General features: G+C 48.8%; 1 protein-coding gene across 1 annotated transcript; it reads left to right on the top strand.

The window, feature by feature from the left end:
• Nucleotides 1-201: 201 nt before the first annotated feature.
• MOGAT2 (monoacylglycerol O-acyltransferase 2) lies at nt 202-24,860 on the top strand (the record flags this gene model as incomplete). Its single annotated transcript, XM_084274449.1, has 6 exons — nt 202-295; nt 9,448-9,626; nt 21,023-21,227; nt 22,690-22,864; nt 23,073-23,272; nt 24,706-24,860. 6 exons carry the CDS (start codon nt 202-204, stop codon nt 24,858-24,860), a joined length of 1,008 nt encoding a protein of 335 aa, XP_084130575.1.
• Nucleotides 24,861-25,892: the final 1,032 nt, after the last annotated feature.

Here is a 25,892-nt window from a genome sequence, read left to right on the forward strand (position 1 = left end):
CATAAAGTCACCAACAACTCCTGGCAGCGTTCCTCTGCTCCCTACATGGGAGGGTGGCTGCAGGTAGTCGCCACGGCCACTGTATATTGCACAACCTTCTATACCGTAAGGCTGGGTAAATACTGACGTGCGACTTTGCACTTTGCATTTGCCACTTGTGGAGCTTCCTTCTCCTTTCCAGACGTGTGTGCAGAGCCCAAGATGAAGGTTGAGTTTGCTCCCCTCTGTGTGCCCATGCAGAGAAGGCTTCAGACGGCATCAGTGGTTCAATGGGTCTTCAGCTTCCTAGGTCTTGGTAAGACACATCTCCTTTACCCTCCCTGAGAAGCCAGAGCAGCTTTTGTTCCAATTCCTTCCCTCCTTGACCCCAGGGAAGACCTGGGACCCATGGGAAGTGGCATTAAAGGCTTGTCCTGGGAACCTACAGTGAATCCCAGACTGTGTTAGAACAAGCAATGGCTGCAGACTCTGCATTCCCATGTCTCTGTCTCACTGTATGAAGAGCAGTGTGGGAGGCTGTGTCTCACTAAAGCAGTTTTGTTGTGGTTTGTGGGTTTTTCCCCCCCTTTTTTGTTTTTTTTTTTTGTGTTTTTTCTTCTCATCACCTTCTCATCTGAGCACGGTGGCCCTCTGGAAGTGCAGGTCTGTGTGTCTGTGCTTGGGCATGCCTGCTAAACCTTTTTTCAATCTCTCCTGCTCTTTAGGTGTAGTGTTTTCCTGGTCTAAGGTTCTGCCCTGCTCAGTGTTAGCTCTGAGAAATGTCTTCCCTGTGCCTGGGGGAGGGATGGTACAATGGGAAGAGCACAGGCAATGGCTTTGCAACCCTGGGAACAGGCGTTTCACTTTATACAGGTGCCCCTGCACACCCCAAAAAGAGAATTTTTTTTCCAGAAAAACCCAAGAGGTTGAGGAAGAGACACATTAAAGAACTGGGATCCTGACAGTCAGGATGCTGGAGGGTATCAGGTGCTGATGGGAATGAAGGATGTGTGGTTTGGGATGGGATGGGATACAACAGGAGAGGAGAGGAGAGGAGAGGGAGAGGAGAGGAGAGGAGAGGAGAGGAGAGGAGAGGAGAGGAGAGGAGAGGAGAGGAGAGGAGAGGAGAGGAGAGGAGAGGAGAGGAGAGGAGAGGAGAGGAGAGGAGAGGAGAGGAGGAGAGGAGAGGAGAGGAGAGGAGAGGAGAGGAGAGGAGAGGAGAGGAGAGGAGAGGAGAGGAGAGGAGAGGAGAGGAGAGGAGAGGAGAGGAGAGGAGAGGAGAGGAGAGGAGAGGAGAGGAGAGGAGAGGATGAACAGGTAAAGAAAGAGATGGGAGAGCCAGAGGCAGGATATCAGAGGGTGCAAACTGAGGTGACTTACAGCTCATCAGGAGCCAAGCTGGAAAATGACATGCCAGAGTTTCCATTGCCATTCCAATTCTTAATCTGAGATGGGATCTGTGTAAAGCTTCTGCTTTATTGTGGCAGGATGTTGTGGACTAGCCCCAATAAGCAGAGGCAGCAGATCTTTGTGTATATGTGGGTCCTGGCACACAAGAATTTCCAAAACAGTATCTGCAAAGAAAGGATGGGTTATGCTTCACAGCCTCTTCAAGTTTCTGAGAATGCTCTGTCCAAACTCTGCTACAAACATGGGGGTGAATGGCCACCTCTGCACCAGTATCTGACAGACTGGAGCACTGGGCCATACTGGTTCAGGTGGTGCAGTTGTTTGCATGCTTCTTGGCAAAAGTTTGACCCTGTGTGTAGTAACAATCTTCCCAATGGCACATTTTGGACAATGTCAGAGGCCAGGGACCATTGCTGGTAGACAGGATGGGTGAGGCTGCCCTTTACTGGAGGCGAATTAGCAACATGGACAATGCTGTTCACTTTCTGGATGAGCAAATGGGCTCTGCTGAGTTGCTTTGGAGAGGTGTAACCAGTGTGCACCCTTGGGCTGCTCTGGGACAAGCTGGAGGACATCTCCCCCCAGATGGAGAGGAAATCCCAGTGTGGCAGCGGTGGCATGGCCAGCCGAGCTGTCACAAAGCACTGTTATGTCATGGCAGAGCCTAGGGCACTTGGTGTCACCCTGCACTTGCATTATAAACCCGGGGGTGCTTCTAATGCAGAAGAGATCCCAGCTGTGATCAACCTTCCCCTGCACATCGGAGACTACCTTGCAGGGGGAGTCATGGGTGTTGTCAGCAGCACATGGGGGAGCACAGCTGGGAAGAGCCATGCAGATGTGGACCCAGCTGGCCAGACAGAGAGATTTTGGGGTGCTCTGTAACTCCTCTCTGCCCCATAACCTGGATTTCCTTCCATGGTGCCTGGTTGGAATGGGGCTGTGATGTTTGAAAGGGATATACCAACACACAGAATCATAGAATCATAGGATGGTCTGGGTTGGAAGGGACCCCAAGGATCACACAGTTCCAACCCCCTGCCACAGGCAGGGACACCAACCTCCAGGCCTGGATCTACACGAGGTTGCCCAGGGCCCCATCCAACCTGGGCCTGAGCACCTTCAGAGATGGGGCATAATCCCACAGCACATCCCCATGCCTAGCATGTACACAGTTGTGACTTAAGGAAGGAGCTTCAACTGTGTTTTCCAGCTAAACATCTTCTGCTGCAGGTTTTCCTCTTGGTATCAGGTTCAAGCTGATGTGATACCTTCTGAAACCCAAAGCAGTTAAGAAATATTCTGAGAGGCATTGGAAAGATGATAATCAAACCCTGTGGAATGAACCTGGTTGGTTTGATTCATTTTACAAACTTTCTTTAAGCCTGGAGCTTTCCCCCCCCCCAAGACTTCTCAATTTAACAATTGCAAAAGCTTGATACTAAGGGATGCCCTTAATTCCATCCCATGAGCTGCCAGATACCCCACACCACACTCAGTTATAACCCTCAGGCACAGAAATCAGACCTTCTGCAGGCAGGATTTCACCACCGACTGGTCTTTTCTCTCTGAGACAGGCTTGTGCTTCTGCTGCCTCAAAAGGGCTCTCGAAAACACCCGGTCAGCTGCTGCCAGACATTTGCACAGCCCTTTGGCTGGAGATCAGCAGCTGCTGCTCACTGGGCAGCACTGGTTGCAGGCAGCTGTTGCTATGGTTGTGCAAATGCATCTCCCGAGAAGCCGATCACGGGGGCAAGGGGCTCATTCATTCTCCACGGGGCACTGGATGAGTGCAGCAGCTCGACCCCGGTGCTGGCAGGGAGCTCTGCTGCAGCAGCCTGACCCCGGTGCTGGCAGGGAGCTCTGCTGCAGCGTGTCTCTCCAGGGACAGGCTCTGTCCACGCTGCTGGTTTTCTCGAGGATGGTCCCAGCAAAAGCACTGAGTGCAAAGATGCCATTTGCTTTGGATGCTGAGAGCTGCTGAAAGGAGAACTCATGGTGCAAGGGTGGGATGCAGGGCATGGAGTGGGGACCCTGTTGCCTCCCCACTGCAGGCTCCCAGTACTGACCAGAGCCTAATGCAGTGGAGCCAGGCTTCTGCAGGGCACCAAACCCAGCAAGATGGTACCCAAACCTGCTGCACTTCTTCCCACTGCTTCTCTGATTCCCAGTCTCCATGGACTTGGGCACAGGAATCCATCCACACACACCATACAGAAGCATTAGCATAGGGTCATGCAAACAAACCCTGTGCAGGGGCAGGAGATCTGTGCATGTCACCTCCACAGATCCAGCGTACAACACCCAGCCTTTGAACCCTTTCAATCAGCAGGGTTGGCTCAAAGGGCACGCGGTGCCAGCTGGAGTCTGGTCCCCTTGACAGTGGGGTGCAGTCCACAGCCTAGGACAGCCTGGCCAGGCTTGGCTGTGCAGAGAGGGACAGGATCTGTGCGGGCTGTCACTGCCAGGGATCCTCAGCTAGCACTGGGGATCTCAGCAACGTGCATCTTGAAAACCCTCCTGACAGCTCTGGTATGAATCTGACTCATGGTGGGGCAGCTATGAATCAAAAAGGCTCTTTCCAAGCCTTGCTGATTTTCCTTTAGGGATGAATGAGAAAATTCTGGTTTTGCAGCTATGTTGGGCCCAGCAGCACTCGATGTGGCATGGTCCCTGTTTTGACTTGAGCAGAAAAGCCCTCCATGTGCTTCTTACCCATGTCTCACTTGGAGCCCATGGCATGTACGTGTGTGCTGTCTGTGATAAACCCAAGTTTTCATCCAGGGAGGGACCTGCAGCTTGCAACAAAGCTACTTTGACACAAGGTAGTCACCAACACTTCATTTTTGCTTTGACCTTTTTCAAGGGTGTCCAGCCCAGGAAACCATTTGGCTTGTGAGGGGACTGAAGCAAGATGTCACATCCACATGGATGTGTCTTCTCTTTGATGACTCCTGTATGGCCACAGAGATTTGTGGTGCTGGGTCCTGGATCATGAAGAACTGCTCCAGGAGCACCCCTGGTTAACTGCTGGATGCAGATCTTGTTGGCTCTGAATCACAGAATGTTAGGAGTTGGAAGGGACCTCAAAACATCATCTAGTCCAATCCCCCTGACAGAGCAGGATCACCCAGACTAAATCACACAAGAATGCATCCAGGTGAGGTTTGAATGTCTCCAGAGAAGGAGACTCCCCAGCCTTTCTGGGCAGCCTGGCCCAGGGCTCCATCACCTTCACAGGGAAAAAGTTCCTCCTGACATTCCCATGGAACTTGCTCTGCTCCAGCTGCACCCACTGCCCCTTGTCCTGTTGCTGCCATCCCTGAGAAGAGCCTGGCTCCAGCCTCCTGACTCTCACCCTTTACATATTGATAGGCATTGATGAGGTCACCCCTCAGTCTCCTCTTCTCCAAGCTAAAGAGGCCCAGCTCCCTCAGCCTCTCCTCATAAGGAAGGGGTTCCACTCCCTTCATCATCTTGGTGGCCCTGAAGTCCAGGGCTGATTCACCCAGAGCCATACCTCAGCAGAGACAACTGCAAACAAACCTCCCAGCATGTGCCCTGAACAGGAAGTGTAACACAGGGTCTGTACGGAGCTTGCTTTCCTGTGAAGGGTGCTTTGGTTTTGTTTTTAGTTTGAAGGGGCAGAGTACACCGTGCAGCAGCTACTCTCAGCCCAGCTTAGAAGGCCCTGGCCATTCTCAGGACAGAGAATTACAAGGTTGGAAAAGACATTTAAGATCACTGAGTCCAACCATTCCTGTCCTGTGCTGACCCAGATCTCTCAGTACCTCATCTCCCCATCTATTAAACACATCCAGGGGTGGAGACTCAGCCCCCTCCCTGGGCAGCCTGTTCCACAGCCCCACAGCTCTTTCAGGGAAGAACTTTTTCCTCACATCTGAGCTGACCCTGCCCTGGTGCAGCTTGAAGCCATTTCCCTTTGTCCTATCTCCTGTCACCTGGACAGGAGATAACTGAACAGATGTGACTGCAAAGGCATGCATGGTGCCCTTAGACCTCCTCTTGCAGCCCATGGTGATGTTTGCCTTGAAAGGTCCTGAGTAAGGTCTTAGGCTGGTTTAATTTATCATGTGCATATGTGCTACCTCCCAAGAATCCAGACATGCAGAGGGAGGAGATGAGTATCACATCTGTTTGCAACTGTACCCTCAAACCCTCTGTTCCTCCTGAGTGTACAACCATGGCTTGAGAGACTGCAGCCTCAGGCTGGGAATGGAGGGAATTTCGGGTGCAGAAAGGTGGGAGGATGATATTGTAGTGATGATATGAGCCATGTTGAAATCACATCTCATTGCCCTTTGTGCACCTGTGGTCAACATCCTCACCAGAGTGCTTGCTGGGGTTGGGAACTTGATGGTCTTTAAGGTGTCTTCCAAACCAAACCAGTCTCTGAGCTGAAGAGGTTGTCTGGCTTTGCAGAGCCCTGGAAGCTTATGGGGATCAAAGATAGTTTTCTCATGAACCGGGGACTTGCAAATGTCCCCCCATTCCCCATCATGCTGCAGACTGCCATCTCTTCCAGCAGCATTTCTGAGACCTGACAGCCCTTCGCAGGTTGCTCTGTGGACACAGTGGATTGTAAATAGGCTGGAGCTGGCCCCCAGAAGGGAGATATCTGCTGAGGTTCCCTGGCCTAGAGCCGAATGCCATGTCTGTGATATCCCTTAAAGTGTTTGCCTGGCTAGTAGCCCAGAAAATGACAGTTGTTTGTAAGAAAGCAGATGCTGAGGGAAATATGGCTCTCATCTGGGCAGCTCTGAAGTGGTCCCCAGTCCAGAGAAAGACAGGCAAAAAACCTTTGACATTCCTCATTTTCCTCTTGGGATTCCCCTAAAGGGAAGAAGGAAAGGATTATGGGGAACAGCCAACCAAAAAGGAAGTATTCCTGCTTGGCACCTATCCCTTCTCCCCTGTCCTGCTGAAAAGAAGCAGAAGAGGCAAGGAGGTGGCTTTAGATTGTCCTTGCTGCTCTGCCCCTGGCAGACGACCCATTTCCCTCCAGCGTGGAGTCAAGAAAGAACTGGGATTTGCAGGAATAGAAATAGATCTCTGCTCCCAGTGTGCACCCCTTAACTCAAGTGGGTACATGATTTGGCCCTTTCTTGGGTGGGACATTACTTTTCAGTGGCTTGGAGAAGGACACTCTAGGATATGAAGAGTTACTATTCTAAAAGAAGCCAGATCAGTACCGGTGAGGGGTCCCTGGAGCCACGCTGAAGAGCATGATGTCCTGGGTGGTGGGGCTGAGTAGGCCCAGCCTGGACACCTGACATGGCTTTCAGGAAGCAGCAGTGAAGTCCTATGGCAAACATCTTGCCACTGGTGGTCCAAAAAGTCTCGGTGTCTAACTGATGGGATTGCACTGCTGCTGCAATGTTTGCATTAAAGAGCTCAAGGACATGACACAAAGACATCTTCAAGAAAGTTGAAAGGGCGACAGCAATCCCCCTTGATTGAAGCAGCTATGATGACTGCCCCTAACACACCAGGCAGCAGGACACAATACCCCTTTCTCACCAAAATACAGCCCACGAATACCCATGTGCCTGCCTAAGGCTGGGGTTGCTTTGGATGTGGACAATAGGATGTAACTGTACTTTCTGGAACCTTCCTGTCTCTTTGGTCCCAGCCACTGCAACTTCCAGAGTGCGGGTCCATTCTGGGAGAGGGATGAGCTCCTTTCCACAGCAATTAGAACACTCCAAGATTTTACAAGTACAAAAAAAAAAGAAATTAAGATTGAGTCAAGGTCACTGTGTGCAAATTCTGCCCTGCAAAGACAAAAGTTGAACTGCAAATGAATTGAGGGAGGAATTAATAATTATATAATTGTAAGATAAAGCCTGACTTGGATGATAAGTGCATGGATTTGGACAAGAACAACTCCTTCATTTTGCAGAATGTACTTTGAGCTTTGCACAGTATGATAAAGAGCGTTGGGCATTGCAGAGTTTCACAGCAGGCATGATGATCTGGCTCCTAGGTGCGGTGAAATTGCAACCTCTGCATTGTTCCTCAGGTAGTGTTTATGTGTCGTATGGACCCTGGAGCTTTGTTTCATCCTGTGTACTGTTTTCCTCAAGAGTTCCTCAAGACATGTCTGTGGCATTTTGTGGTGGTTTGACCCTGGCTGGAGGCCAAATGCCTACCAAAGTAACTCTACCACTCCCCTCCTCAGCTGGACAGGGGAGAAAATAGATATTGAGGGGCTCAGGAGTGAAGATAAGGACAGGGAGAGATCATTCCACAATCGGCATCACAGGCAGAACAGACTCAACAGGGAATAAAAGACAGAAAACTCTCTAATTGATGGCACTGCCCTGCACCCCCAGTGACACCAGAGTCAGTTGATGAGAAGTGTGGCCAGATCTTAAAGCACCTCCCCCCACCTCTCCCTTCTCAGCAGACTGAGCTTTAGCCAGGATTTCGCTCCCTTCTTCCCCCCATTGTGGCACAGGGAGGGGCAGGGACTGGGGAATGGGGGTTTTGGTCAGTTCCTCACAAGCTGTTTTCCTTCTTAGCCAGAGTGAGGGGCATTCCTCACCCCCTTCCCCTGCTGCATTGTGGGATCCCACCCACAGCAGACAGTCCTCCACGAACTTCTCCAATGTGAGTCATCTCCCGTGGGGCTTCAGCTCTTCCCCAGCTGCCCCAGTGTGGGTCACTGCTATGGGTGCAGTCATAAATCACAGAATGTCTCTCAGTCCCTCAGGCCCAGACTGCTCCAGCCTGTTCCCCCACAGGGCCACAAGCCCCCCAGAAAACCTACTGCAGTGTGGGTCTTCTCACTCCCTTCTCTTGTGGCCAAAGCGGCTGCTTGTGGTTTTTCCTCCTCGCTGTGATTCCCAGAGGTGCTGTGACCATTGCTGATGGGCTCAGCCTTGGTCAGCCCCGGGTGTTGGATCTGTGATGAAGACCCAGAAAAGAGCAAAACAAATAACCCATGACATATGATGTAGCCCATGATTTGGGGAACACAAAGGGCTTCGATGAATGGCGTTTTTTTAGCTCAATCTCCCTCTCCCCAGACAACACCAAGGCTTCCTGTGGGACAGATGGAGATGACACAGATCTTTCCAGGCACTTTTTAGGGCATCTGCTTTAGCAGGTGGCAGCTTGGTGGCCATCAGCACTTCCCAGCCTCTGTGTAGACAGTGTTGGGTTTGGGTAGGATCTGATGAAGCAAGTCATGTTTGTTTACACACAGACTTTCCTTCTTTAGTTCCCATGTCAAAACACGGGGCACGAGGGAGGTGGGAGATAGAGGGCAAAGCCAAGTACTGACTGGAAGCAACTCAGAAAAGTCTTTAATGACTCAGGAAAACCCAAGTCATTAAACTCTTAGTGAATGAAATAGAGCATTCTTATAAAATCTGTGATGATGTGGAGTGGAAAGGACTGAAAATCCTCTAGAGGACAGGATTAAAGCTGAGAGGGAATCTGAGGAGTGAGGAAATGGTCCAAAATCAATAAGGAAAAAAAAATAAAGGTAAAATATTATGTATGGGAAGATAGAAATTTTAAAATCCAAGACACAAAACGGGGAATTGCTAGCTCAGGACAAAGCTATTGGGGACTGTACAGACAGTGTGTAGTGTCCCACTTTGCTCCTGCTGCAAATGCCAGGTGTCATGGGGGAGTATTGACAGGAGTTTTGGGGTAAAACATGGGAATTATTTTTGGAGAGGACTGCAGAGAAAAGCCAGACAGCAAAGGGATAGAGATCTGATCCATGACGACCCTCTGAATGCAGTGAGGTCCATCACCCTTGCGAGAAGAGGGGAACGTGGTAGCCTTTGGAGAAATAGGCGGTTGCTGGAAGGATGATGCTTGGCTTCAGGTTCACAGGGCAGATAGGAAGAAACCACCTCTTTACATCAAAGGTGCCTTCACACTAATAAATTCAGCCACAAGCCGAGTGAAGGCTTGGGCTCCATCCCAGGTCCAAAGAGACAGAGTCCATTCAAGTGAATCTTTCTTCTCCCAGAGTCCACCTAACCCAACTGTCAACTCACCACCTGGCTTTTCTCTTAGCACCGTGCTGCATAGCTGCCTTCATCGCCCTCCTCTTCACCCGTTTTTGGCTGATCAGTGCCCTCTACGCTGCATGGTGGTTCATAGACAGGGAAAAGCCCAGAAAAGGTGGGAGACGAATCCCTTGCCTCCAGAAGAACGTCGTCTGGCAGTACATGAGGGACTATTTCCCCATCACGGTAAGTGTCATCGATCCCATCTGCTCTTAGGACGTTTAGGAACCAACTCCATCTTTGGTGTTTGGAGGACAGTCTGGGGCTGGGGTGCTTGGGGGTCAGCGTTGAAGGATTGTCTTCATAGCTTCCCAACTAATGCATCATACCCCAAAAAATATGACCACATCCTTTAACAATCTGCATTGACGTACCCCTTTAACCTTGCTGCATTCAAACAGCTAGAGAAATCTCTCCTTGCCTGTTTCCCATGTGTATATTGTGACACTCCTGCTCTTTAGGTTGCTCAGCATTTACCCAGTAGACACAAGATCAGAATCCCAAGAGGTCTTAGTACCCTGCAAGGTCAGCATCCCCTTCTGCTGGGGAAGAGGCTGGAGGGATAAAGCTGGGTGGGCACTGGGCGTCTCACAGAGTTGCTGATCCACTGAAAGGGATTTCTGTGACATTTCCAGATTTATTTTAATGCACGTGGCAGGCCTTTGCCCTTACTCTTTATCTGGTGTCCCCATGGCATGGAATGAACTCATGGACCAGCATGAAGTCCTGCCTCAGAGCTATCACAAGTCAGGACAAATCTGAGCAATGCAGCAGAAGAGCTCATGGGCCCTTCAAGAGACTGAGTTGCTAGGGTAGACCAAGCTATGGAAATTTGTAAGATAATTCATTTGCTGGAACATTGTCTGTTGAGGGAACTCAGATGGGATGTGGGCAGCTGTACCCTGTGGCTAGAGACAGCCTGGAGCTACAATCAGGGTAAAATGAAGTGGGGAGCCCAAACAGCTAAAGAACTCAACAGCCCAAAGGAAAATAAAGAGCCCAGGCTGAGAATCCATCCTGCATAGAGTAAAGGCTGGGATAAGGATGAGTGGGAGAGAAGACCATAGATGACACGCCCAAGGTGACCCATCAGGTTTTCAGCTCAAACTGAAGTAAGGGCCAGCTGTTTTGAAATGTGGTTCTGCACTTCAACAGTAAGACACAAGACTTCTTCAGCTTGTCAGTTAGCAAATAACCACACTTCCCCAGTGAAACACACACAAAATTTTCAAGATCCTGGAGTACAGGCTGCAAGATTGATGCAGAAGGAGATTAATTTAGGGCAGAAGTCAGAGATGGGAAAAAATGAGATAAGGAGCTCTGTCTGGATCTCTTCCACCGTTTCTGAGTGGGTTTTATGCATATTTGTGTTATAACAACGCAGATGGGCATATCTGCCTCTAAAATTGTGATGTCCAAAACATTTCTTATGTTTTCACATCATAGAATCATAGAATGTATTGGGTTGGAAGGGACCTTTAAAGGCCATCTAGTCCAACCCCCTACAGTAAGCAGGGACATCTTCACTAGAGCAGGTCGCTCAGAGCCCCATCAAGCCTGACCTTGAATGTCTCCAGGGATGGGGCCTCAACTACCTCTCTAGACAACCTGTGCCAGTGTCTTTCCTCCCTCATATTGAAGAATTTTTTCCTAATATTAAACCTAAACCTCCCCTTTTCCAGTTTAAAACCATCAAAACCATTACCCCTCGTCCTATCACTCCATGCCCTCAGGAACAGTTCTTCCCCTGCTTTCCTCCAGGCAACTTTCAGGTACTGGAAGGCTGCCATAAGGTCCTCCTGGAGCCTTCTCTTCTCCAAGCTGAACAAGCCCAACTCTCTCAGCCTGTCTTCATAGGATAGGTGCTCCAGCCCTTTGATACTTTTTGTGGCCTCCTCTGGATGCTCTCTGACAGGTCCATGTCCTTCTGGAGTTGACTTGGACAATTCAAGTAAAGCCACTTAGGTCTGTGCTGGAAGCTGGTATATGGTAGCCAAACTTCCCATGTCCCATCTGGGAAAACTCCAAGTTGTCTTTCTGTAAGGTCATCATAGCATCACAGAATAGTTTTGGTTGGAAAAGACCCTTAAGATCATCAAGTCCAACCATTAATCAAGCACTATCAAGTCCAAACACTAGACCCTGTCCTTAAGCACCATGTCTACACATCTTTTAAATACCTCCAGGGATGGGGACTCCATCACTTCCCTGGGCAGTCTGGTCCAGTGTTTGACAACCCTTTCAGTGAAGAAGTTAATATTCAACTTAAACCTCCCTTGGCACAAGTTAAAACCATTTCCTCTTGTCCTGTCCATTAGAGTAAGCCTACTTTGCATGCATCCTACCACCATTGATTTTCTTTGCTCAAAGATATGGCACAAAGTGATGCTGAGGACCTGCAGTGAGTTATTTGATCTCTGATCTCAGAGATTAACTTGTGATTTAAGGGCTTTTGTATGAGATTCAAATCAAGGCCCCCAGAAGGTAGATGACAGTATTTTGGGGAGGAATGGGAATACGTCCCAGGAACACTTATCCCAGAAGGGACAGGTAATGTTTTATGATGTTTAATAGGAAACACCAAGTGGGTTCCAAATAAACTATTCTCAAGGTTGTCTTAGAAAATTCTAGAATCACTATGAGCTATTTATGTGGCTGCAATAATTACATGCAATATACATTCTGTAAATTACTTGTGGCCATGAGCTGCCACCTGGGCAATGTCAGACCAACCTCTCTGCTAAAACATAACTGCCAGCTAAAGCCAGTGACACCTCTTCTGTGCCTTTGTAGGGACACAGGCACCTGCTCCTGTACACCACCACACTGTCCATCTGTGCCTCCCTCCCTAGGCACCCACTGTCAGGCAGGAAGGACCTGGCAGGAAGACCAGTAGGACCAGTAGAGGGAGCATGTCTACTGGTTTTGATTGCAGCTCACTGAGTAAAGGCTTTGGTGGAGACAGGGGTCTGGGAGATGTCTCTCAAAAGGACAGTGGAAAACAGAATTATAGTAAAAAGGGTATTATAATAAAAAAGTAGATAATATTATTTCCCAAAAATAGTCTTCCACTCTCTGTTCACTCAAGGACTCAGCAAGCAGGAATATAGGATTTGACAGCACTTGGTGGATGTACCTGCTTCTGTTTGTCACTGCAAGAGCATGGGAAAATGCTTGGCATCACAGTGTCCCACAGCAAGGAGTTCCCCAGATGAACCACACCAGCGTGAAGACTTCCCTGCTCCCAGTTCATTTCACTGGAAACTCCCTAGTTAACCCATGTCAATCCTGTCCCATCTACCCATGACACTCCTGGTTTTACACCCTATTACATAGAACAGGGTGCCCAGAGAGGCTGTGGAAGCCCCATCACTGTAGGTGTTCAAGGCCAGGTTGGATGGGGATTTGGGCAACCTGATCTATTGGAGGGTGTCCCTGCCCATGGCAGGGGGTTGGAACTAGATGATCTTTGAGCTACCTTCCAACCCAAAGCACTCTGTGATTTCTATGACATTACCCCATCTCCCAGATTTTTTTTTCCCACATAAAATCCCCAAATGTGCTTGCTTCCTTGCATGGAAGGCATTTCATTTCATACCACAGAGCACAAGCTGGTTTGTTCCTAGCAGAGTGGAAGTGAAGCAAGGCAAATACTGCTTTAACCATCCTGTAAACACTGCTCTCATGATGAACTAAGCTGAGCTCTTAGTGTGAACATGCAGGGCTGGATGCTCCCATACACCTCGCACTTGCCCAGAGCTCCAGACAGAAGAGGGGCACAAGGGGAGTGGAATTTCGGGAGACAGCACCCTGGGACGTATTTGTGTGTAGATTGAGTTCATTTAGTCCTAGAGGATTAGGCATTCTGGGAAGATTAAATGTGCCTCCTAATCCTCCCAGATCCCTGCAGCAACCTCAGCATGGCCAAGCGTCAGTGTTTGGAGACAGGAAGAGCTGCCTGCTCTTTTATTTTAGGAACTGGCTTTAAATGTTGCCTTTAAAGGATCCCTGAGCATTTCTGAAGCCGAGGAAGGAAACAATTTGGGATGAACATCTGTTTTCTGGGGATGCAGGCAGCATGAATTTGCATTTTTGCTGGAGGAGTGTCTGGCACTCAGGAGCTTGTGGGCTCCGAGCTGTTCCTCTGTAGTGTGTGCAAGGAGCACCCTCTGCCGATACCATCCTTGCACAAGGACCACTTTGGTGAGTGGTTTCTGTTATCCCCTTGGAGCTGGTGTATTTTATTTAGGGGTTTGGGATGTACAGGGTCAGGCAGGAACTGGAATGTGTTTGGGTGGCTTTAAAAGGGGAAGGAGGGGAAAAAAGCACTGAAAGCCCAAGGTGGTGTCCTGTCCATGTCCCAGGAAATTTATTTCTGTGACACCCACCTGTATTTTAACCCTGTTGTGGCCCTCATAGGCCTGCATGACATGGCTGTGCTCTGCTGGCTCTTAAAAGTGGGGAAAATATACCAGAAGTTACAAAATGAATCTGTTTGGAGCAGGCTGCAGTTTAATAGATACCCAGTGATGCCTGCTGTGGGTTGATGTTGCTTCTAGAGAGATTTTGGATACCTTAGACTGCTCTGAATCACAGAATCACAAGGTTGGAAAAGACCTTTTAAGATCATCAAGTCCAGCCATTCCCATCCTATGCTAAACCATATCCCTAAGTACCTCATCTACCCATCTGTTAAACACATCCCGGGAAGGTGACTCAGCCCCTCCTCCCTGGACAGCCTGTTCCAGGCCCTCACAACTCTTTCAGTAAAAAATTTTTTTCTAATGTAAACCTGCCCTGGCATAGCTTGAGGCCATTTCCCCTTGTCCCATCTCCTGTCACCTGGCTGAAGAGACTATCACCCATCTCTCTACAATCTCCTTTCAGGTAGTTGTAGGTGGTGAGAAAGTCTCCCCTCAGCCTCCTCTTCTCCAGGCTGAACACCCCCGGCTCCCTCAGCCGCTCCTCATATGATTTGCCCTGCAGCCCCTTCCCCAGCCTGGTTGCCCTTCTCTGGACTGGCTCCAGGACCTCCATGTCCTTCTTATGGTGAGGAGCCCAGAACTGGACCCAGCACTCGAGGTGCAGCCTCACCAATGCCCAGTCCAGGGGCACAATCACTTCCCTAGACCTACTGGCCACGCTATTTCTGACACAAGCCAGGATGCCATTGGCCTTCCTGGCCACCTGGGCACACTGCTGGCTCATGGTCAGTCTGCAGTCAACCAACACCCCCAGGTCCTTCTCTGCCTGACAGCTCTCCAGCCAGTCACCCCCAAGCCCGTAGTGCTGCATGGGTTTGTTATATCCCAATGTGCAGCACTCTACACTGCCTATGCTATGTTCAATAAGAAGCCAATAATCTGCCTCTGCTGGGTCTTTGCCCAAACCCTTATCTCCATTTGCACAGTCCCTTCCCCACCATTTATCAACATGGCATTTTTGTTTTGAAGGATACAGCCAGAATTACAATAAAAAATAATTATCACATGACTAAGCAAGTGCACACCATCACTGGTTCTTCTCCCCATCTTCATCCCCTCCTTCCTCTGTAAGACTGCTGTCACCAACCTACCTCATACAGCCAAGGTGCTTTGGTAAATCAGCTGAGGAGCACCATGGATGTGCTTCATGGATGTGGAAAGCATAAGCTTGGAAACATCCACATCTGCCACAGTCCTCAAACAGGAATCACTCTCTCTTGCTGACTATAAATTCAGTCTGGATGCTTGACATAAACAAGACATTTCACCCTTTGATCACACAACCTGGGTTACGAGTTAAACCTAGCAGCAGGAAGCTAAAATTAAGGTCTTAGGGAGACAAACGTTTTCTCTGGGTGTTGTCATCATTCAGAACAACCCCAGCAGCCACCAGCTTTATTCAGGGCAGCCTGAAAAGTGTCTGCTGTGTGGAGAAGGTCCCCAGGGTCTTTACTGCACTTTCTTCCCCCTGTGAAGAGCCAAAGAACATTTATTACTAGCCCTGGCGTTATTCAAGTGTCAGTTGGACCTTATTATCTATAGCAACTGGCAGAGTCCCAACCTTGCTGGTGTTAGAGGATTTTTTTTTTAGTGTAAGTAAAATGAGTTACTGGGGAATTAGTTGACCCCTAGGAGCTGTGATTTGGGATGGCTCCATCCCAGAGCTCATACATTCTTGTAAATGCATAAGTCATGACAGGGGTTATTTGAGTGTGCTCAGGTGCTGGGCAAGTACAAGGTGCTCCAGAGCGTGGACAGCCCAAGTTCCTGGGAACCAAGCCATGCCAGCTATGTTTTCTTTCTTTTCATAGAAGACTGGTGTTATTTGTCATTGCAGATTTTGTGTCATGTCCCATGAAGTTAAATATAATTTCTGATTAAATATAATTTCTGACACCAAGCTGAATGATGAGGCTAATGTGCCAGAGGGATGGGATGTCATCCAGAGGGACCTGGACAGGCTGGAGAAGTGGGCCCAGGGGAACCTCAGGAGGTTCAACAAAGCCAAGTGCAGGGTCCTGCCTCTGGGTCAGGACAACTCCCGTTATCTATACAGGTGAGGAGATGATGGGCTGGAGAGCAGCCCTAAGGAAAAGGACTTGGGGGAACTCATGGATGAGAAACTGGATATGAGTAAACAATATGCATCCGCAGCCCAGAAGGCCAACCCCATCCTGGGCTGCATCCTAAGAAGTGTGGCCAGCTTGCTGACCAGCTTTCCTGATCATATTCTGCTCTGTGGATGGCTGCAGGAGTGATGGTGTGCTACTCCCTGTCTCCCACCACATGTTCATCTAACCCCTAGGATGCAATGTTATGGCACGTCGGTGTCCTTCCCTCAGCATGGCAAGCACGGTGCAGGACCCATACTCACCTCAACTTAACTTGATCTAATTCCTCACTTAATGACTTTTTAATCCCTCCTGCCCTGCAAACAATGCTGGTGAGGGGCCTGGGTTTTACTTCATCTCCAGGGCATGCTGGAGCACCCAGACGACCAACCCTCTGGACTCAGAATTTTACTTTCCTCAAGCATTAGTACACCACCCTTACATGGAGAATCATGCATCCTCTCTCTTCCTACAGTTTTGGGCAGGACAGACCAGTCTGTAAGGGACAACCCGGAAACCCCAGCTACATCTCCAGGGGCGAATTAAAGCAACCTTGTTAAGCTAGTGCCAAACTCCTGTGCTGATACAGTCACTTGACAGCCTAACTCCCATTAGCTTAATTCCACTCCAAAATTAATTTTTAAAAACCAACAAAAAATACCAAATTAAGGCCACTTTAATTCCAGCAAAGAGCATCTACTTGGGATTTTAATATGGTTTGACTAATCCTGTTTAAAAGTAATTTGGATTAACTTGCTTGAGATCTTTGCTGGTACATGCTCTCTTATCAGAGCTCCTGAAATGTGTTCCCCTAACACAGCTGGCAGTGCACAGACCAGGTCTCACCACGTCTCTTGGGAGATGGGGAAGCTGAGGCAAGGTTTCAGCCATGGCTTGGACCCACATTTGAGTAGACAGAGTAAAGAGGGAGTTCTGCTACAGAGCAATCACTGTGAGGACTGAACAAATGTAGCTATCAAGACATTTCCCCATGAATGAGAAGAGTGAAGTAGGTCTCCTCCTTCAAAACACAAATTTAAGTTCCTTTTTTGAGAGGGTCAAGTTCACCTCAGATCTGTGATCTGGAAGAACACCTAATAACAATGACAAAGGGTCATTACCACTGTCAGCAGCCAAGAAACAAGCCAGCATCCCAAGCACACCAAGGAGAAGCTCAGGGAAGCCAGCAAATCCATGGCTCAGTTTGGAGATCTCAACCCTGAGCTAATAGCAGCTCTGTGCCTTTGGCCCATAATTCTTACACACTAACTTGGCATCCTTTGGACACATCTGAGATGAAAAAGTGCTCTTGTCTTACCAGGCAAACTTGGAATCAAGCACTTGTCTCAGGTGTTTACGCACAGACCGGCTTGGCTGGCCCATAAAGTCCTCTGGCAATCATTAAAGGTTCAACTCACCCAGAAAGACATCCGGTGGGTGTGGAAACAAAAACCTGGTCAAAGCAGGATGGAGGAGAGTCCCACCCCTCTGCACCTCAACCCCAGCCTCCTTAAGCACATCGGGGCTGGACTGGAGAGACATGTGCTGTGCAGTGTCAGGGGTTAACTATCCTGGGAGTTTGGGAACAACCTTTGGGACAGAGATTCGCCTCTGGCAGGAGGAGCAGAGGGAGTGAACAAACAGTGGGAACAATCCAGAGGGGAGGATCAAGTTTCTGCATTAAAGAGTTTCCAGAAGGAGAAAGGTGGTTTAGAGTCCAGGGACCTGACCGATAATAGCATAGGAGACTTTGCCCAAGTCTCTTCCTTGCTCCACATTTCCTTCTCAGTTTTGTATAAACTTTTTGCTTTCTCTGTTACTTGTGGCCAAACCATCCAAATGTGAGCAGACACAGTCACAGAATAGGGACCTTCACAGAATAGGGACCTTCTCTCTTCTCCTCAGCCCTAGAAGGAGCTGAGTTTACAAAGCTGAAAGAGGCAAAAAGTTCAACTAAGTTTCTCAGAAGTGGTCGGTGCTATTGCAGGGGGCAGCTCTTGCAGAAACCTTAGATCATTAGGAGTTGGAAGGGACCTTGTAAGATCATCTAGTCCAACCTCCCTACCAGAGCAGGATCACCCAGACTAAATCATACAGGAGTGTGTCCAGGGGGGTTTGAATGTCTCCAGAGAATGAGACACCACAGCCTCTCTGGGCAGCCTGTCCCAGTGCAGTACCTTAACCCTATCTACCACTCTTCACCTTCTAGCTGCCCATGGCTAAGAGCAGGCATTCAAAAATTACAGAATTCAAGGCTCATAGGGGTTGGAAAGGACCTGTGGGTGTCATCTGGTCCATCCCCCTGTGAGGGACACCTAGAGTGAGATGAAAAATGCAGCATCTGAAAACAGGTGTGCATTACAACAAATAAAATTAATCACAAGGTGTTATCAATGGAAAGTATCAAGAGAAAATACAATCAGACAGAAAGAGAGCTGGAAAGATTGATGATTGGTCGTGTCCAATATTCTGAAAGGGGACATAACCTTCCTCTTCTCCTCCCTCATTTTTTATTCTTAGAATCACAGAAATTTTATATAAAATAGGTATTTTATTATCTGAATCTTTAATGGTTACATAGAGTCACAGGCTGGTTTGGGTTGGAAGGGACCTCAAAGATCATCTAGTTCCAAACCCCTGCCATGGGCAGGGACACCCTCCATTATCCCAAATTGCTCAGAGCCCCATCCAACTGGATCTCAAATGTTTCCAGGGATGGGGCATCTACCACCTCGCTGGGCAACCTATGCCAGTGTTTCACCACCTTCAGTGTAAAAAAAATTCTTCCTTAAAAAAAATTCTTCTTTATATCTCACTTGAATCTCCCCTCCTTTAGTTTAAAATCATTACTGCTTGTCCTGTCATGACAGGTCCTATCCTTAATTTTTTCCTCTCCTCCTTCCCCTTTCATTGGGATGAACACGAAGGCAGCAGCTGGACACCTCCTAGGGAGGGTTTTTAAGGATGTGAGGTGTCTTAGCACAGGTGAACTTTTCCATTAAAGCAGTTTGTTCAGTTCAGTGGTTCTGAGCTCCCTAATTCATGAGAGAGAGGGAAATATTGGAGAAAGTCCAATGAAGGGCCATGAGCATGATTAAGGGAATGGAGCACCTCTCCTATGAGGAAAGGCTGAGGTCTGTTCAGCCTGGAGAAGGGTGAGGGGAGATCTGATCAATGTGTGTAAATACCTGAGCACAGGTGGTGTCAAGAACATGGGGCCAATCTCTTCAGTGGTGATAGGACAAGGGACAATGAACATAAACTGGAACATAGGAAATTCCATCTCCACATGAGGAGGAACTTCTTTACTGTGAGGGTGACAGAGCCCAAGGACAGGCTGCCCAGAGCAGTTGTGAAGTCTCCATCTCAGGAGACATTCGAACCCATCTGGATGGGTTTCTGTGTGACATGCCCTAGGCGAACCTGCTTGATAGGGGAACTGGACGAGATGATCTCTAGAGGTCTCTTCCAACCCTGACCATTCTGTGATTCTGTGACACCCTCAGTTTGGCTCTTCATTAGCAGGGAGGGTGGTTTGAGCTTGGGGTGCAACTAGGTGCTGAGCCTACTGTCACCTCCCTCCTGGCCACCCCATGCACACACAGATGGTTTCCAACACACCCTCTCTACTTATAAATCACGTAGAGGTGAAAGGCTGTTTGGAAGCTGAAGCTGAATGCAGGAAACATTGATGCAAGCTGAGATTACTCAAAAATAAGCAAATGATGGCAGGGGCCCACGGCATTTAATATTTCAGCCATCTGCCCTTCTTCCTGCCTAGGCACCTCTGCACCCAGGCAGTGGTGGGACTCTTGTTTGTCCATTCCTCTCATTAAGAGCAGGCGCTTGAATGGGCACATGTGTACAGTCAACAATGCCTTAGGACAGATGGGAAATTAGCCACGATCTAGCAAAACACAAGACACCCTTGTGATTAACACACGGTTCTGGCTGCGTCTAGGAAAACACATGCACCATTAGCTGCTCCCCGAGTGCAGATGGGATGGGGGCACTTGGAGGGGTGATGCAACTAAAACGTACAGGGCTTGGTTCAGAGGAGGGCTATGAAGATGATTAAGGGCCTGGAGCATGTCCCCTGTGAGGAAAGGCTGAGTGACCTGGGGCTGTTCAGCCTGGAGAAAAGCAGACTAAGGGGGGACCTTATTAATGTTTATAAATATCTTAAGTATGGGATGCAGGGGGAAATGGCCAGCCCCTTTTCAGTGGTCTGTGGAGACAGGACAAGGAGCAATGGCTGCAAGTTAAGAGTATAGGAAGTTCCACACCAATATGTGGAAGAACTTTTACACAGTGAGGGTGCCGGAGCCCTGGGACAGGCTGCCCAGGGAGTGTGGAGTCTCCTTCTCTGGAGATATTCCAGACCCATCTGGACGCCAACCTGTGTGACCTGTCCTGGGGACCCTGCTTTGACAGGGGGGTTGGACCCGATGAGCTCTGGAGGTTCCTTGAATGTCTCTAGGGATGGGGCCTCCACTACCTGTCTGGGCAAGCTGTGTCAGTGACTCACCACCCTCAGAATGAAGAATTTCTTCCTAAAGTAAAGAACCTCTTCCGAAAATTCAGGGTCTGATTCTGTTTGTTGCTCTGGTTGTAGGTTGTAGGGCAGAGCCGGGGTGGGGAGAGATCATAATCACCCTTTTCTCACTTTTTAGCTTTTTTGTCATAATAGAAAGTACATCAGAGGACATTTTAAACATATAGTCCCAACAGCATCAATTCAACATGAGGAACTGTGCCACTGGAAATGTCATTTTGGGCCAGTGGGTGGGAAGAGATGGAAATTAATACAATACAACACATCCCAGTGAAAAATTATTTGAGTTGTTCCAGCTGACCTTTCCCAACAGAAGGCATGGTGGGTGCTAGGGACCCCTCACCTGGAATCCCCTCTCTGCTCTCCATAGCCAATACTCCATCCCCCCAGCACTAACTCATGGCCTGGTTTTGGCTCCATCCTTGTGTCCAGCTGGTGAAGACGGCAGAGCTGGACCCTAGGCAGAACTACTTGCTGGGCTTTCATCCCCACGGAGTCCTGGCAGCAGGAGCCTTTATCAATTTCTGCACAGATGCATCGGGCTTTTCCAAGCTCTTCCCAGGTATCACCTCTCACCTGATGATGCTCTCCCTGTGGTTTCGCATCCCCTTCTTCAGGGACTACCTGATGTGTGGAGGTAAGCCCCTTGGCAGCGTGGGCAAGTGGTGGGATAGGTGGATGAGTTAGATGCTTTTTTAGGGGAGCAGAGAGTGAAGATGCTGGGGTGGAGGGAGCTTGGAAAGAGAAATCAAGGGTCTATTTGTCTCCATCTGTGGCAAATCTGCTCCCACGCATGGACACAGCTACTGGACATGGCACCCCAAACTCCTCTGAAGTTAAGAATGGCCTCTTAGCTCTTACATTTGTCATTAAACTTCATAGTTCATCTCTGAGCTCAGGGCATCACCATGCCAGATGCTGTGTAAGAGCCAAATGCAGAGCAGATCAAGAGCAGAACTGCTGAGACCAGCTGGACAGGGGACTCCTGAATTTATGTCTTTCCATGCATATAACCTTCAGGCTTGAAATTGTGGCTGCCACTGAAAGAAGGAGAAAACCAATTTTCCCAGAGCTGCTGCTGCTTGCAGGGGAGCAGCATTCAGGGAGCGGGGCTGCAAATAGCAGCTCGCGCAGTTGCAAAGCCACGTGGCAGGAGAGGAAGGAGAAATGAAAAAGAATAGGTAAAAATTAAATAGGGAGAAGGGAAAGGGAATCTGGAGGGATTTTTGGAGACCTCCATCTCTCACCAGTGGGCTTGGAGAACGGCTGCTTCTCCAGACGGATGGGCTCATGTTTTGGGCAGGACTGAATAGAGGAAACACAGGTATCCAGCTCTGCCTGAGACACCCCAGGGCATTCGCCGCCCTGCTTTCAACATAAACTCTGGCTCCTGCTGCTGAAAAAGTATTTACATGGACAGCAAGGAATCGTAACAGTGACATAAGAGAGAGTTATGAGTCAGGAGAAAGAAGGTGTGATCGCTGTAACATGGGAGCTCAATGCATAGCTTGTTTTCAGGATAATTGAATCCATTTGACAGAAAGGTTTTAATTAGCAAATTATTTCAGCTCCTGAAACCAGGATTTGTTTAAAAAAACCCTCAAAAGGATGCTGATTTGTCAATTCTGAATTAGTTTTATAATTTCTGTAAGTAAATACCAACCACAGACCAAATTCTACATTAAATTCCACTTTATCAGCATCCACTGAAATTCACGGGTGTTTGGACTTAGAAGCAAATGTTTCCCTGCCTCTGGAATGATTCAGGTTTGGACATGTTTTCATCTGACAATGAACTGAGATAGATTTTCCCAGGGGCATTAAGTGCAGCTAGCTCTCAGTTTATTCCTTTCCTCATGATTTTCTTTCCCCCCTGTTTTACACTTCTGGGACAGGCAGTGAAGGGATAATTGTCTAGTCACACAGCAGATCTGTGCATAAACCAAGCACCTTTCAGGGGAGCTGGGCTGAGACTGTAGGAAAGTATAGGAAAACTCTGAAAATGGAGCTGGATAATGGGGTGGGGGGAAGGTCCAGAGCAAAGCAGAGTCATGTGGGTTTTACAGATGCTCATTTTTTTCTTCCTCTGTGCTCTCCAGGACTCGTCGCCTCTGACAAGGAGAGTGCATCCTACATACTGCAGAAGCCAGAGGGCGGGAACATGCTGACCATCATCGTTGGTGGGGCTCAGGAGGCACTGGATGCCCATCCAGGATCCTTCACCTTGCTGCTGAAGAATAGGAAGGGATTTGTCCGCTTAGCCATCCAGCATGGGTGATGCAGGGAATGGGGCCAAGGGGCACTTGGGGAGGGGTGGTCTGGTCTGTGGCTGTTTAATAGGGTGTTCCTGATGGTTTTGGAAAAGGGAGGGATGGTGTTTTGGGGTAGGCTTTGCTAATCATGCCCCCTATATTGGAAACTTGATGATCTTTAAGGTCCCTTCCAACCCTAACCATTCTACACCTGGTTTGGCACCCCACAGCACCCCGCTGGTCCCTGTCTTTTCCTTTGGGGAGAATGACCTTTTCGAGCAGGTGAGAAATCCCAAGGGCTCCTGGCTGAGGAAGATCCAGCACCGGCTCCAGCAGATCATGGGCATCTCCCTTCCCCTCTTCCACGCGCGAGGCATCTTCCAGTACAGCTTTGGGCTGCTTCCTTACCGACAGCCCATCTACACCGTGGGTAAGTCCTCCCTTGGCACATCAGCACAATGCTGGACACCTTCAGCCTGGACAGAGGGAGAACCAGGGACAGTCCCTGGGTTGTGTCATTCTGCTGGGCCAGGGCATCGTACCAGAGAACATGAGCTGCTGTGGGCTAGAAATGTGCTGGCAAAGGAGCATCCCCCAACAGCTCATATGTCACTCTGGTTTGGGACTTTGGTTTGGGACTCTGGCTTGGACTTATGACAGAGCCCAGGTCATCTGGGTTGTGTGAGGAAAGTCCCAGAGCAAACCCCATCACCTCTGTGGGATGCAGCCAACCCCAACCACAGTACAACTGGGTAGTAGCAATAGGGGTGGGTTAGAGCCAGTTTCACAAACAGGACTAGAACCTAAGCAGCTTGCAGGTTTGCTCAGCACCCAGTGCAAATGAAGCCACAAACCCCAACCTATTTGCACATCAACAAGGGAAGCCATTTAATTTTAAAGGAAGTCTTTAGCTTTGGAAAAGTTTTGCTTGGTTTCAGCAACCCTACTGCTTGGCCACCAGTGTGACTGATAGTCTGTGAATTAGTCTAATTAAAGAGGCTGTTTAGAAGGTCAGAGCTCATCCCACTGATTAGGTTTGACAGCCAGCAATTACTTCTAATTGTTTTACAACCTGTTTGGATTGTCTCAATGGTTTTATGAGCTGTGCATTATCACAAGGGCTCTTCATTAGTCTGATGAGGAGCTTCGATACTCGATGATGAAACCCTCCTGACAAACATAATTTGAGTGAGAGACCAGAGCAAGAGAAGTATCTCATGGACTTCCCAGGCAGCTGGTCCTGTTGCTGGTGGCTCTGGAAGAAGGAAAAGGGTTTCTAGTGCTGGGAACATAATTAACTAGATTTGTCCTTGAAAAAAGCCCAATTTTCTAAAGGTGCATGGGTACTTGGGGCCTCATAAAAATCAGATGCTTCACAGAAGCTTTAATCTGAGCAAAATGGAAGCACCACAATCACTAGTGTATTTTAGATTGCCTGGAGGCTCCCCCTATGCCTCAGTTTCCCCACTTTCAAAGCACATTCTCAGGGATATGTGGGAAGAGCTTGAAAAGTCCATTCCAAATGTTAGAATGATGTTATCTTTATCCCAGCACTACTGTGATGTTAGGTGCAGCTGTAGGGACTGCAACACTTTTTACTTCAAAGAGCTATGCAGAGGGTCTTTGGCATGAACCAACTTTGCAGATGGGGAAACTGAGGCAAGGAGAGATGTGACCAGGATCTGAACATCTATCTCTCTACCTCCTTTGCTGTACTACCTCCCAAACCCCAGGACAGGACTGCTTGTATGAATCCAGCCACCAGATCCTTGGAGAGGTGGATCCCAGCTCTGCTCTGAGATGTGCAAAGTGTGTAGAGGGACCTGATACTGGCTCCTCATAACCCTTTCCCTTGTTTTCCAGTTGGGAAGCCAATTCCAGTGACGAGGAAGCACAGACCTTCTGAGGAAGAAGTTGATCAAGTCCATAAGAAATACCTAAATGAATTATCCAACCTCTTTGAGGAGCACAAAGCTAAATATAACATCCCAGAAGACAGACACCTGGAATTTATATAGAGCTCATCAAGTGAGGGAAAACCACAGAGATCGTGCTCTGCGTTTTCCCCTATCTTTGGAACTATTTCACAACCTCACTTTACTCACATTTAACCTATGGTCTGTACAGTGTTGGGAAAAGACTTGACTTTTCAAGCATTTACATGGCTTTAGGAACACAGAGTTAATTTTCAGTCCCTGTAGAGGACCCTTAAAAGATATAAAGAAGGCAAAAATAAAACATAGCATCTGTGGTCAGCACAGTTGAAACACCCCAGCAGAAAAGTCACTTTTCCAAGTTCATAGAATCATAGAATGGTCTGGGTTGGAAGGGACCCCAAGGATCACAAAGCTCCAACCCCCTGCCACAGGCAGAGCCACCAACCTCCAGGCCTGGAGCTACACAAGGTTGCCCAGGGCCCCCATCCAACCTGGACTTGAACACCTACAGGGACAGGGCACCTACCACCTCTCTGGGCAGCCTGTTCCAGCACCTCACCACTCTCTCTGGAAAGAATTTCCCCCCAGTATCTCACCTAAACCTTCCCTCCTTCAACTTCACTCCATTCCCCTTGTCCTGCCAGTCTCTGCCCCTTAAAAAGCTGATTCTCCTCCTGTTTCTCTGCTCCCTTCAGGGACTGGAAGGCTGCAATGAGGTCCCCCCACAGCCTTCTCTTCTCCAGGCTGAACCAGCCCAGCTCCCTCAGCCTCTCTTTGCAGGGCAGGTGCTCCAGCCCTCTGATCATCTTTGTGGCTCCTCTGAACCCTCCCCAACAATCCCACATCTTTCTGGTATTGAGGCCCCAGCACTGGACACAGGACTCCAGCTGGGGCCTCACGAGGGCAGAGCAGAGAGGGACAATCCCCTCCCTGTCCCTGCTGCCACCCTTCTCCTGATGGAGCTCAGGATCCCATCGCCCTTCCGAGCTGCAAGAGCACACTGTTGGCTCATGGGAAGTTTCTCATCCATGCTCTACATACCTTTAATTGCTCTGGGCTCTTTTCTCCTCACCTGAAACATAACTTATCAGAAAGTTCATACTCCCAGCATGG

The sequence above is a fragment of the Gallinula chloropus genome (genome assembly GCF_964237585.1).
Source record: "Gallinula chloropus genome assembly, chromosome: 1".
Classification (NCBI taxonomy): domain Eukaryota; kingdom Metazoa; phylum Chordata; class Aves; order Gruiformes; family Rallidae; genus Gallinula; species Gallinula chloropus.